General features: G+C 39.6%; 1 protein-coding gene across 5 annotated transcripts in view; it reads right to left on the reverse strand.

Moving 5' to 3' along the window:
- Positions 1–15,376, reverse strand: part of LOC127414128 (phosphatase and actin regulator 2-like) — a 54,938-nt gene that overhangs the window by 29,408 nt on the left and 10,154 nt on the right. Inside the window, exon 1 of one of the 5 annotated variants that reach the window (XM_051651908.1) lies at positions 1,581–1,865. The exons of the other annotated variants lie outside the window; for them this stretch is intronic. Within the exon in view, the coding sequence (XP_051507868.1) occupies positions 1,581–1,626 (46 nt within the window). The 5' untranslated portion in view covers positions 1,627–1,865. Of the gene's footprint in view, positions 1–1,580; positions 1,866–15,376 lie in introns of those variants that run through there. 5 annotated transcript variants of the gene reach the window in all.

Here is a 15,376-nt window from a genome sequence, read left to right on the forward strand (position 1 = left end):
TATACTGTACATACTGGACCAAATAAAAAATATGTAAATCATGCATCGGCAATTTGCTTGTTCATGAAAACACACATTGATAATTTCCTTTGAGACCTGGTAAACCAAAAAGTCATGGACGTTTTTACATCACAGCTCTCAGGCAATAATGGAAATTATGGGGAAATGAATGTAGTGTTAGATCTCGTGATTAAACACTGGCACAGAAAGAAGCACAAGATTATAGTTTCAATGCACAGTGTACTTGTTTGAAATGAGTTTGACCTTGATTGTAGCTTAACACACCGTTTATGTTTCATTTGCTTAAAAAACAGCTTGAAATCAGGATCCTTCATAGTCACTAGATGTGTTGAACTGAAACCAAAACCAGTCACAGTGAGCCCAACTACCAATTTTGACACTGGCTTTGATAATGAATCAAAAATAAATAATACACACACTGACTTGACAACAATTTGGAACTAAATTACACATAATAGTAGACACAAACAATGCAACAGCATCGCATTCATATTACGACAAAGGCTACAGCAAAAGAACAGAGTGAAACGATCATTTCCTGAGTACACGGGGCAGTACATGCACTTTATTCCTCATCTTCAAAATGTAGGAATGTTACAATTAACATATCGAACAACTAACAAAAATGCTTCAATTTGCTGAGAACAAGCATCTTAATTGGGGGGGATCGCACTTGTTGATTGTACACTGCAAGGCAGTGGTTCTCAAAATTTTTGACTCCAAGGCCCCCCATTGTCAGAGAAATTATTCGAACGCCCCCTCATGTAATTAGATTTTTATATTATAAGATATATCTAGATATTTCCTTAAAACTTGTGATCCCAGAAATGTCCAGAACTGTATATTCTTCATAAAAAGCAAGCTGTTGAAGGGAGTTTTTACATTTTTTAGCATTTCCAGTAAGCTGAATTATTATAACTATATAAAAATTATAACAATCTATCATATTTTAAATAATTTTAAGAGATCTTGAGGACCCGCTGGAAGTGTGCTGAGGCCCCCCAGTGGGTCCCGACCCCCTGGTTGAGAACCACTGCAGTAAGGGGCCGTTCAAACTGAACGCGTTGTTGCGCTAAAAAAAAGCTAGACGCAGCGCAACGCATATAACAGAACGAGGACGTCTTGAGACGCGTTCTTAAGGGTAGAACCCGACACGGCGTCTAAATAACGCGGTGTTCATGAGCGAGACGCTCAAACAACATCTGAACGCGACGCAACGATAAAAGACGTTCTTCTAACGCATGTTTAGCCTACATAGGAAAATATAAAAAAAATAACGCGTTCGGTGTAAACGGCCCTCAAGCGAGCAAACTATGATCGACAAGCTCGCTTTTAGACAACTTCTTTGATTGTAACAGGATCGTTCTAGTTTGTTGCGTCGCTTGCAGTGTTAAAAAAAAGGTTAAAGCCAATGTGCAAACGTCAAGATCTTAAATGAAAGTATTAAGACCACTGATAAGCAATTGACTGCCTCACGTGTCCACTCCCTGAGCGTTTAAAGAGACAGCGGAGTAGGCGAGTAAACAGTAACTCATTGAACAAGTCCTTCGGACACTTACCGCTCGCTCTCTTCTGAGACAAGCTGGAGACAGATGTCTGGCCCATGCCTCTCTTCAATGGGCCGCTAAGCAAAAATCAAACGACGCCCCAAAACTTCTGCAACAAAGCCCACACGATCGACATAACGGAAGAGTCATTTCACTTCTTCAACTCTGAGATCTTTTCAAACGAGCTTTGCCATACTTCTGTAAACTCGTAAGAACCGCAGTTGGCCTCTAATAGTCCGGAGTGAAATGCCTGTCATTCCTTTTTTGTAGATTACAACCAGTCAGAGGTAATAAAGAGGAAGTTTCAAGCCCCTCCTTGCTTAAAGCATGGAAAAAGTATGTTGGTAAAAAAGAAGCTGTGGACAAAAGTGACATCATGCGAAAATACAGCATATTGTGAGTGTTCATGCTATTTATGGCCTATAAATAAAGCTATCCTATACAGCAGAAAGCAAATGAAACAGTATATCATGTGTAGAAATGGTGTTGCTAATTGACTGACATTATAGAAATAGAGGCTTTCTGATTTTTTTAATTCTTCCTCAAAGGAGTGTTTATTTTAGGTTAAAAACCAAAGATCATCCATTATTGATGGATATAAAACATTTACTTCGCCTAAATTTTCTTTCTTTTTTTTTTTTTTTTACATGTTTTACTTGAATCTATGTTATTTATATGACATTCTTTTGACTTTTGAGCTACAGTGTTCTATGGAACTCCAGGACACACTAACAACCTACATTGTGGCTTTGTGTGTGTGTGTGTGTGTGTGTGTGTGTGCGTGCGCAGAAGAGGCCAAAAGCCCTGCCGACACTCCCCCCAACCCTCTCTTCCACAGCAGAATTGGTGGGTGGAATTCCGTGCAGGAAGGCTTACGGAAAAAGCCTACTCGAGAGATGTGAGCCATTGTTCTGCGCACAGCTAAGTTGAATGTTCTCATCAAGTGTTAGCTCTCCACCCCTTCCCCTCTTCCTGAAGGTCCTCCTTACTATCATAACACTTTTTTCTAATCAGATACAGCAATCTGTAAATATAGTGATTTGTTGATGCTTTCAAATTGCATTACTCACAAGGTAAACTTGTTTTTAACAAATTGTTGCTGTTTTTTTATTAGTGGCCTGTGATGCAGATTTCAGTTTAAAAGGTTAATGGGCACAAATAATTTTTTTGATTTAAGATTCTGTGAAGTAAAGATTTTGTATAAAGTCACAAACCCTGATAGGGGCAAGTAATAACTGGAGAGCTACTGAGGAAACCCTTTAGCACAATGCAGACTGATCTCACAGTGAAATTTTTCTTTAGGTTTCAATAGGCTTTTCTTTAGCTGAAATCTGTCTGTGTATTGAAAAATTGAAACACTGCCCCAGTGGCCAAAGCGAAAAGTGTTGTTGAGCGTATGGACATTGCGTGAGCTCCATTTTCTGGGTGAAATGTCCACGGAGGGGCACCAAAAGCGAGTTGTGAAGCGAGTTGCTTTCAGCTGTACAGGCTGTAATTCAGTGAAGAGGAATGCATATTTTATAAACTGTACCCCCAACCCAAACCTAAACGTATCCACCAGTAGAGTAAAAATGTAATGTTAGAGGGAAAAATGCAACATTGTCACTGATTATATAAACGCGATTACTTCCTGGTTTCAACATGGGATCCGAACTCGGATGAAGTTGATGCAAAAATGTCTGATATGGCACCTGACGGTCAGTCGGCACAATGTGGCCGATCCTATGGTACCGGTACTCTTGAAAACAACATGCCAACTTTCCATGTGATCACGTTGCCACAGTGTACCCTAAGGCAAGATATTTTTAAAGTCAGATTGCTCTAAATGGACCGTCCCCGCAATAACGTGCTGATAACTCCAAATAACTAAGGAAAATTCTGAATAAAATCAACAAGTCCTGCTGCATGAGACACAACCCCCGCAAAAACAACAAATTGAAAAATTGTATAATTAATCCACTGCTTTTTTTTTTTTTATAGATTTATTGTAGTTTCATCTGAGTAATTTGACTAAAAGGAGCCCCTTTGCTGGGGTTAAAAGACTTCTGAATGGCCAGTAAGTGGTCAGAGATGCATGTCTGTCTGATATCAGTTAACATGTCTGCACCCTTTCAGTTAACACTCTGACAGAACCTGATAGAAAACCACACACAGAAACAGATGCACGCATATGCTCCAGAAAATCTGTTGAAACCAAACTACAGCCAAAACAACCCAGTTGTAAGAGCAAATTCATTGCAGAACTGTATATTATTAACATTTTCTGTGTATTCTGGACAAAGATGAAATAGACCAAGTTACAGACATACAAATTATGGTCAGGTCAAACTCACTGTAGAAACACATTTTTTTTTTTAGCACAAACTTGGAATGAATTGCAATGATTAAAATACATAGCTGGAAAACTATTAAAGACAGCTTCAGTTGTATGCATACAAGAGATCTGAGTCATTGCATTCTATAATGAGTTCCTGACATGCATTGATTATGGCTCAGGCCCAAGTTTAAAAACAGAAGTGGCGCATGGTGAGTCACCAAAGCACAACACACCTCCTCATGCTCTGACAGTATTCTGGAGAACGCTGCCATCTATTGACCACATCAATCCATTCTGAATGCAAATTGGTTTCATCTTTTGGTTGAGAATTATGAACAGTATGTGATTGCACCTTTTGCTTTGGAGCACAAAAGATGTTATTTTGTTTGTATTTTATAACTACATGGGTTTGGGTCATGAATCACCACACCGAATAAGTAAATCTGTCCAATCACGCAAAGTCAAATTCACTTGTAGGCTCGACTGTTTTGAGAACACTAGAGAACCTTAATCTGAATTCCAATATAGTCAGATATCCCAAGAGACAGAAGCATGGATTTACTGTAGAGAGAATAATCCATCCATTCGCATTAGAGTGCAGCCTAAGTGCATATGGGAAGACAGTAATGGCAGACGGCTAATGGCAAAACGAATCTCTTTGCAAACCATCAAAACAAACACAACCCTCAAATTCTTATAGAAATGCCATTGTATCAGTCTTTATTATCCTGCTCAACAGAGAATAACCTTCGTTCTGTTCACTGAACATTGGCATTCAGAGGCACCATACTCATTCAGACTAAGGGGGCACGTGCCCCCTTAGATCATTGAACCAAGAGGATTTTGAATGGAATATTTCAACTTCCAAAAGAGTATAGGTACCTTTTGATAATTAAATGAAATTATTATTGCATGTACAAACAAATGCCTGTGGCAGAAATCTTTATTCATTTGTCAAAATTTTGTCAGTCCAAATCCAGTCGAGTCATGTTTCGCTATACACGACGTCCAGTGCTACTTCGGAGATCACACTCACGGTGAAGGTCAAGCACCAAGGGAAAGTGCGGTGTTATGGTAATAAAAAATAATTAATTGCATCAACTTCAGTGCAGTTAATGTTTGCCAGCTATGTCTGATCTCTGTGGAACTGTCTGATCTCTTTTTGTTTTTTTTATAGTCTAAAAAAGGTTGTGTCTATGTTTTTGTTTGATCGGTCACTGTTAATTTATTGTAATGCATTTGACTAGTTTTGCGGTGTCTTTACACTCTCTTTAGTTAATGTTTAAAGAAAGCAGCGGCTTATTATCTTATTTCAGTGTGAATCCTCCTTTCCAGTCATTATAAAAACTTTAAGTAACAAAAGGCGGTTTTACATGGTTCCTCAGTAGCAGCGTGTTCCATATTGTCAATGGGAGAGAGGCAGCATTGGTGGCTGAAAGGAACGAAGCAGCAGCGCTTTTTTTATGAGACATCAGCCGTTTTGTTCATGACTGCTTACAGCACACACTGCACAAGATACAAATATTTTATCTATCTTTTTGCGGCTGCTGCGTGACCACTCAGACACACGTGACTTTAATCAGCTGGCATTTAGCTTTTAGAACAGTCTGATTTAGTCAGTTCACTTAAGAACAGTCTGATCGATCACTCCCTAATCCCTATAAAGTGCATAGGCTACTGTCTTTGTTTCCCATGATAATTTCAATATCATGGGAAACAAAGACAAGGAGTATAGCCTATTATAAATTGCATAATTGTACCGGCTTTTCTCTTTTTTTTTTCTTTTTTGTTTTTTTAACACAAAGCTACATTTATGAAGACCCAACCTGTTTTAAATATTTTTTGAATGAAGTAGGCCTACATTTGTTTTTTAGTTCATTGGGGCATACAGGTTTCCTGCGGATCATTAAAAAGTCTTAAAATTAGTGTCCGACCGATATATCGGTATAGGCGTATATGTTTACCAATTTGCGCAGATATGAAAACTTTTTTCAGAACATATAATGCAGAAAACAATGCTTTAGAATTGGTGTCATTACGTAGTTTGTCCAGCAGAGCACGCTCCGAATCTTTGTTTACAGAGCTGACTCTGAGCTGACAGTGGCTCTGCAGACAGGGAGGAGTTCAGCGGTGCGGAGTTGAGCGGTGTCTTCTCGGTAAGCTGCTAACTAGTTTGTGAAATACATACTGGAAAGTTAATAAAAAATGACCCCATCATTTTCCATTTTCAATATAACTAATATAATGTTAACCCTGTCCCTGACAACCATGTCACTCATGTCTGTTTGCTGTTAGCCAGCTATAGTTTGTCAGTGCAGTCAGTAATGTAGCAGATTGAAAGGTAAACATCAGAGCATCTTTTTGCAGCTCAGCAGACAATGGTGCGGTGGTGGATTGTGTCTGTTGAGTGTTGATTTCATGCTACACTGTTACCTAGTTGGTGAGACACAATGCTGGTCCATCTTTTACTCTCCGTGACAACGAGCTTATAGCTAACGCGCTAACCACATAGCTACTTTCATTGCTTGTCAGCTGAGTGAAAGCTAATGTGTAAACATGTATTCACCAAACTGTTTTGTTCAGGATTCACAGTTTGGTACCCCCTTCAACCGAACAATTCCAGTCGTTGCATATATAAAATGTAATATTTAAAAGTCTGGTTTTCCACCAATGAAAGTTTCCCCTGAACTTGTATAGCAGAATACGGTGTAAACTGCATCTGGAATTTAAATGGACTCTTGTAGCCTCTGTCTGGCCCTCCCCATCACAGGAAGGAAAAACTAAGAACATTTCATATAGTCTTCCAATTTTAAAAACTATTGGCAGATTAATTGCCTTTCAATTCATTATCGTATCAACAAAATCCAATATTGGTCCACCTCTAATTTGTATTTATTTATATAAAGGTACATAAACCAATTTTAATGTGATATATGTGGAAAACATGTCTTAAATATTTTAAACTTGCACATAGCCTACTCTGTTTTACTGATAAGCATTGTTAAAGCCATGTTGCATGTGTGCCTCTGCCTGTTTAAGAGTCTGTGATACATTATTTATTTTGAGATTGTGTGGGTTTGTTCTGGTGAGGGGATACGTTATTAGTGTTATTTGTTCAGGTCTTGGAAAAAGGTCTTTAAATGTCTTACATTTTTATTTTAAAAACTCTGCAGCAACCCTGGTGTATTAAGAAGAAGAATGTCACTAAATTATTACATTTATTAGAAAGCCTTGAAATAATCTAACTTTGGTTTACAAAAAGAATGTATTTTATTTTTTCCCTCTTTTTCTCTTCTTTTTTTTTTTACCCTCATTTACTATTATATTGTGTCAACTAAATTGAGATGTTTGTAATAATGTCTGGTGCCTTGTTTGTTGTATATTTGAAATCTTTGCAATAAAAAAAAAAAGCACAAATTCTTTAGTGCATTGTGTGGCCATATTTAAGACACTTAAGACCATATTTGTAGTTAAAATATGTTAAGGAGAAATAACACACTCTTACAGAAATGTAAAACATTTTATTTAGGTAATTTTTTTTAGTTCCATTAGCTATTACTTACAGTGAGCATGGAATATAATATTTACATGATTGCCTCATTCAGGCAACGTCTGCATTAATCTGGATGCATTTGAAAATGGCGTTTTCTTTTTTGAAAAGCTCTCCGTCTATACTGCTGTTCCCTTATGATTCAGTTCACTTGACATTACGTCATGCTGACGCATATGGGAAATTCCTTTTCCGACGACCTAGTTGAAACCCTTCTACAATAACGGCAATTCTAAGATTGGCTATGGGGTTTAAGCGCTGCCTTTTTAGGTGCAAAGCTGTCTGGTATATAAGCAGGAACAGAAACAACTCAGAATTTTCTTCCTTCAAGACAGTGATTCATCTCTCATCTTAGAAGCCCTCTACATTCGTCGCCGTCAAAATAAACGAGTCAGTGGATGGAATCTTCACAAGCTTAGAAGACTCTCTGCTCCCCTGCAGTGCTCCAGCGGACATTCTACACCTCGCCGTTAGACGCTTCGTTGGTGAACGGGTCCTTGCTTCAGTGATACACCTACTCCACTCAGCGCTTCGGCCTGAGTATCCTTTATTGTTATATCTGCTATATATATATATATATATATATATATATATATATAAGTGCCGCTTACATGTTCGCATCTTTTAAAGATGACATTCCGTATGTGTTCCTTATGCGAGGGGTACATCCCTCCATCAAATCAACATAAGAGCTGCATTCGCTGTCTGGGTCACACCCACGCAGAGGCAGCTCTCATGGAGACAGATTGCCCTCAATGTGAGGACATGAGTCTCAAGGTGTTTCGCTCGCGAATCGCCCTCATTCTGAGGGACAATTCAGCCTCCCGTGCCCTCCCAACTGCCTCTTCTTTGACTCCCGAGGGATCACATGAGGAGGCATGGCGGGGCCGCGAGGTTGAGCAGGATGAATTTGAGGTGGACCTTGTGCCAGCACATGCCCTGCAAGCCCCTCAATCTCCATATACTGCGTCTGTGCCAGTACAGTATATGCATGATGAGCTTCAGCCCTCTGCAAGAGCGCACAACCTCGTTACGTTCGGCGGTTCAGATGCTGGGGATGATGTTATGTCTCTCACTGCATCTGACACTGGTTAGTGGTCACCACCCCTTCCCCCTGCGAGGGCGAGGAGCGTGCTGACAATGAGATGCTTCGTGACCTTTCAAGGGCGGTTGAAGAGTTCGGTCTCGAGTGGTCCAGAGGAACCGTAAAAATCTCGCCTTGATGAGTGGTTCCTGCAGTCCGGACATCGTCAAGCGACCGCGTCCTGCAGATCTGCCCCGTTCTTCCCGGAGGTTCATAACGAACTGACAAAAACCCTATTTAGCTCGCTCGCACAGTGGTTCCACTCTCCTCACTAAAGTGAACCATGGGGAAGACAAAGGTTATGCCCAACTACCCCCTGTGGAAGAGGCGGTAGCAGCACACATCTGCCCGGCGAGTAGCAGGGCATGGAAATCACGCCCCATTCATCCTTCCAAGCCGTGTCAACTAACGTCCCCACTGGCTGGAAAAGCATACTCCGCAGTGGGCCAAGCTGGTTCAGCACTCAACGCGATGGTGGTGCTCCAAGTTTTCCAAGCTATGCTCCTCAAGCAAATCGATGAGCAAGGCTATGATCCAGAGACATTTAAAGAGCTCTCCAACGCTTCGGACTTAGCGCTGCGGGCCACTAAATTCACTGCACAGGCCATTGGCAAATCAATGGGCAACCTGGTGGTCCCGGATTGTCACATCTGGCTGACCCTCGCAGAAATGCGTGACATGGAAAAAGCTGCCCACTTTGATGCTCCGGTGTCTCCAGCTGGCCTATAGAGGCTGCTGTATGTATGGGTTTGCTGAGCGCTACATTACAGCTCAGCAACACTCGCAGGCTATTAGACATTTTATGCCAAAACAGAGCAGTACTTCATACCAACCGGCTCACTCCCGCTCTGTCTCGCTCAAACCCCACGCCTACTGCCTAAATGCCGCCAAAAGGCAGCAGGCGTGGGGTTTGAGCGAGACAGAGCGGGAGTGAGCCGGTTGGTATAAAGTACTGCTCTGCAAGCCTAGGCCCCGTGCTGATGGGAAAAACCCCCCATGCAGCAAAAGCATTCCTGACAAGCACAGCCCTATGAAGCGGAATGCAGAGTAGAGACACACAATGCTGTTCCCCTCTTCCCCACTGCTGTTTGTCGGGAAAGGAATACTGTTGTTCAAAATAGTGCTCCTGTGATTCACATAAAAAAAAAAAAGTACTACTTGTTGCACATGCGCAAGACGCTCGCACTTTCTCAATAAAGAGCTCTTTTCATGGAGAATAGAATGGGCCTCCACGCGCGCTGCGTCTCCGCGGTAATGTGCTCAACAAGCCACATGATAAGATGCACAGATTGACTGTCTCAGACGCGGAGGCAAATGAGATTTGTCCTCTGCCACCCAGATTGAGGCGAGTTACTACACCACTACAAGGACTTAGAGCGCATTGGGAAAGGGGAGAAAAAAATAAAGTTTATCAGTATCATTAATCGGGTGCAAACTATTGTCCAGAGGTCCTGACCGTAACCGAAAACATGTTGACGGCGCTGTCACGTGATACTAGTTACTTTTTTCAGTGCTGGCTAGGTTGCGACAATCACAGTCATTTATTATTACTGGATGAGGATTTAAAAAAAAAAAACTTTTATAGTGAAAGTTTTTCTTGCTTCAAAGGGGGGCGTGACCCAAAAAAATTGAGAACCACTGGATTAGGCAGCAAGGAAGCAAGTCAGCTGCCTACGTTTTTGGATGCAGCCCAAGGTAAAAGCACTTGACGTGTGCTATAAGTAAATAGCTTATTCACTATGCACTGTATGAACAATTGGTTTGATTCAGTATTTTTTGAGTAAATGCGATTGCTATTGTGGACATGCCATCCATGGTTTGTGGACTACTGTGTGTACTGTTATTTCCTTCTTATATATTAACAATTTCTTAATGTGCAAATAAATAAAAAAAATTTGATGACTAAACAGAAATCTGTAGAAACTGCTATCTACCATTTAAAATTCAATATTATTTTTAAGTTTTGTGTGAAATTGAGTAAATATAGTACTAAAGTGTTTATTATTTATTTTTTTAGCAATTTTATGTTTGTTATTTACTATATTAAATTGTGTGATATATCGGCATTGTATCGGCCTATCAGCTACCCTGCTCTCTGGATATCGGCATCGGCCATTAAAAAACCCATATCTGTCGACCACTAGTTGTAATCCATGCTCACAGCTGTGATTTGAGACACTGTTCAAAATGATCGCTTCATTCAATGTCTTTGGAGTCCACCCACAATCCTCTAAATGGATGCAAGGACCGAAACTTTCCACTGAATGTAATTGCAGTATCACTGGAAAAGATATCGGAAGAACTCATCAATTATTAATGCCAATCTCAGCACAAAATATAAGCTAATTATTGTTTAAGTGATGCCATTTAGTCCTTTCCTCTGCTCAGATGATTTATTTATTAACTTTAAACCCTGAGAAAAGTTCTTACATGTGAGGAAACAGGATTCCTCGCCCTGATCATGGTATGCAAATATCTCAATTGGTTTAGCGACAGCACCTAGATTTCACATCAAGTGATCCAACACAATACTGTTGGAATGAGTTTGAGATTTATCTGTATTACAATGAACTGCACTGGCCCAACAATGTGCAAAAATATTAACATGACAACCTGAATAGGAAACAATTCTTCAAATGCACAAAAAGCAGCAGAAGTGTGATTTACAGCCTTTAATGTCAGCAACTAAAGATAAGACAGTCGTTTTCTCCTCCCTTTTTAAAAGCTGACAAGCCTATTTAATTAGCTATCCTAACAATGAACAGTTATAGGCATAGGTGCATTTTATTATCTGCATTCAGGAACAGAACAGACCTGCAATCCATTTTTGGTTTGCGACCCGTCGGCTGAGAACCACTAATCTAGACCACAGAAACCAACTTGAATGCTTTAAAAGCTTGCCTAAATTAGCTGAGAACTTAAGATAACTCATGCATGTTTCTTTCAATATAAGGTGTGAGACATAAGCAGTTTTCTTAAATGGATATTTCCCCCAAAAATGAAAATTCAGGCATCATTTATTCACCCTCATGTTGTTCCAAACCCATATTGCTTTTTTTATTCCTTGAAACACAATAGGAGATATTAGGTAGTATGTTAGCCTCAATCACAATCTTTTTTTCCATACAATGCAAGTGAATGGTGACTACGGCGAATTTACGCAGTCATTATTTAGAACACAAGGGTGAGTAAATAATAACAGAATTTTCATTTTTAGGTGAATTATCACTTTAACCAAGTTTTGAGCATCACTTAGTCATAGTGATACTTCAGATATGACATGCAAAGATCAACCTGTCCATCCTTTTCTCAGGGATGCAGTGCTGGGGATGTTCTTATAGGATTGACAGGGCTCTGGCTCTGGTTGGGCCTTTTACCCAATGATGGAGCACAACAAGGTATGGCAAACCTTGTCGATCAATACTTGACATCCTGCCTGTTAGTGTTTTTCCCCTGCAAGGATGGCTCTAATTTGTAAATCTGGGACATTTAATAATAGTACATCTGAGGGGGATGTGAAGAGCATTAAATTTCACTAAGCACTGAAACAGATGCTAATGATGCTGTTGGTCCATTGGAAACTCACAGACTAGACCCAAAATTGGGTGGACCAACAATGTTTTCTGGCTGAGGGGAGACGAATAGCACAATCATGAGCGGTACAAGGACGCAAAAAAAATTTAAAACACTACTTATGTGGTTTAACAAAATGCCATTTAGTTTAACATATGTAGGATTTATTATTTATTATTACTTGTAGGATTTATATGACAAGGTAACGGTCAACTTTTGTTACTTTTTTCTGATGGTATACAGGGTTAAAGGAATAGTTTACCCAAAAATGAAAATTCTCTCATCATTTACTCACCCTCATGCCATCCCAGATGTGTATGACTTTCTTTCTGCAGCAGAACACAAACAAAGACTTTTAGAAGAATATGTCAGCTCTGTAGGTCCAAAAAATGCAAGTTAATGGGTGCCAAATTTTTGAAGCTCCAAAAAGTATATAGAGCCATCATAAAAGTAATCCATACGACTCCAGTGGATTAATTAATGTCTTCTAAAGCAAAACGCTAGGTGTGTGGAATAGATTAATATTTAAAACTTTTAACTAAAAATTCACAAAAAATTCACGCTGCCTCTTGTAAGTGCACTGGCAAGTTCACATGAGAACTGACCTGTGAAATACAGAAAAAATATGGAAACACAGTGTTTTTTTTTTTTTGTTGTTTTTTTACAACAGAGCATAGATATTCATACCTAGATGCGTTTTTCGGCTGGTTTGGATATGTCAACTGCAGCGCCATCTTGGAACGGTGAGAGGAAAGGAGAGCTGTTTGAATCAGTTTGAATGCAAGTGAATGGAGAAGATGCCTCAGACTGAGCTCCTTGTTTAGACCGCTTCAAGCTGCTTTTGTGTGGAAACAGTATTGCGGTCCATAGAAACAGCTGCTAATAAGGTATCTACTTATGAATATCTATGCAGAGAAGGCTTACATGCAAACATCACACAGTTTGAACTCCACCATTGTCAACGAGCTGGGAGGAAGCGAACATTTTTAGTAAAAAAAAAAGTTTTAAATATTGATCTATTCCTTACACACACCTTGCGTTTCACTTCAGAAGACATTAATTAATCCACTGGAATCGTATGGATTATTTTTAGGATGGTTATGTATGCTTTTTGGAGCTTCAAAAATTTGGGGCCCATTCCCTTGCATTTTATGGACCTACAGAGCTGAAATGTTCTTCCAAAAATCTTTGTTTATGTTCTGCTAAAGATAGAAAGTCATACACGTCTGGGATGGCATGAGAGTGAGTAAATGATGAGAGAATTTTCATTTATTGGTGAACTCTTCCTTTAAGTGTTCTGATTATGTCCACCTTACGAAGACCATACAAAACAGGGCATAAAAATACAGATGCATTATATGCCATTTTTGCATTGCAAATTTTTAAAATCAACATGAAAAAATATTGAAAATGTAGATGCCTAATCGGGCACAACATACTTTTTGAATAGAAAATGGGTTCAACTTCAAAACTATTAAGGTATCACCAACTACAGAAGAATTACTTATTACAATTACACAACATTTTAGCATTGTTGGGTTCCATATAGAGTACATGTAATGAACTCACACTTAAATTCACTCCAAGATGTTTCTACACAAATCCTTGCATGATGATGAGCGCAACCTGCAACGTATTAGAAATAGATGAATTTCATTTTAGCAGCAGGTTATACATCATTTTCTGTACATTTCCACTGATTTCAATGGAAACCCATGACCAAATTTGCCATACATAAATTATCCACATTTGCATTCATGGCATGAAAGAATGACTATGCTTGTGTGTAAATATATATGTATATGTTTTCGGCTGTGTAAAATCCCAAAACCTGAAAGAGTTTGCAAACCACTCCCAAACAAATAAGGATTTGCTTTGTAAAATATCCAGAGGGAGGTTGTAGTGTGTGTCAAAATCATTAACATAGAAAAATGACACATGTGCACACACACACACACACACACACACACATAACACTATGGAATGTATTTCAGACATGAAAACAGCTCTATTTTGGTATACCTGACACCTGGTATGTTACAGCCACAGTGAATAAGGGTAATAATGTGGTTCAAGTCAGATTTTCACTTGAGTCACAAACAGACTGACCAGCAATGATTTCTGTCTCAATTTCTGTGTAATTCATGCAGGTTTCCTCTCCACTGTCAAAAATAAAAAGGCAGAATGATAGACAGAACCTAATAGCAGCATTGCCATCTAACTATGACACACAAAAAAGCATTGCAAATCCAATCGAACACATCATATCACATGGACCAAATATAGCCTGCCTGTAATACAGCACCAGTGCTAACCTGTGTCTGTTTATTCAACGACTAAACATCATGCAAGCCGGATTCCCAGAATGTAAGCCGATACTGAAAACATCAATACAGTCTGAGGCATGTTAAATGCATACAAGTCACAAGAGTGCATCTGTCAACAGATCATTATTATTACAGTAACACATGGGGACAACCTCTTCAGTCCAAATTAAAACATTGTGCTTAGTATAAATGTGAACACTTGTTAAAATACTGCATTAAAAACTTTCTTAACTCATTTAAGCCAACACAAACACATGCATTCACACAGATACATGTACAGAGTCAAAGAGTTAAATGAGCACTTACAGGCATGTTCCATGACTGGAAGGCTAAAAAAAATCGACTGCTCCAGTGAGATGGTCCACAGTTTCCTTTTCTCACCCTTTCTCCGCCCCCCCCCCCCCCCCCTCTCTCTCTCTCTCTCTCTCTCTCTCTCTCTCTCACACTTGTCAGCCCTTCCTGTGGTGCTCTCGCAGTCTTCTCCAATGCAGTGGTGCACAGCAGGAAGAGCAGCGAAGGCTATTGGATGACAAACAGCCATTACCTCCATTAAAGTGAGCTGTCTGAGGCAGCCTGAGCCCATCAAGTGGAACCTCCCAGTCCACTGGGGCTGTCAGCTATTGCCTTTGGCTACAGGGAATGGGGTTGGGGAGGGGTGAGTTGATGTGCATGAGACAGCTCTGTAATATTCATTAAATTACTGTTGTCCAGCTGATATAGAAGACTACCCCTTATAATGAGTGTTAAGCTGTTTTATGCTGACCATGTTCCTAGATCAACATCTTGGTCCTGGAGAAACATTTGGGCTGTAGCTTGGTCTTAAAAATTATTCTTATGAAATTGTCATTTCCCTCTGATTTCAGAAGCAAGTTATAGTTAGAGATAGGTTTAGGTTAGGACTATGCTGCCATGCAAAGGCAAACTGCAGTAACTAAACATTTAGCAAAATTGAGTCAT

The sequence above is a fragment of the Myxocyprinus asiaticus genome, chromosome 23 (genome assembly GCF_019703515.2).
Source record: "Myxocyprinus asiaticus isolate MX2 ecotype Aquarium Trade chromosome 23, UBuf_Myxa_2, whole genome shotgun sequence".
NCBI lineage: Eukaryota > Metazoa > Chordata > Actinopteri > Cypriniformes > Catostomidae > Myxocyprinus > Myxocyprinus asiaticus.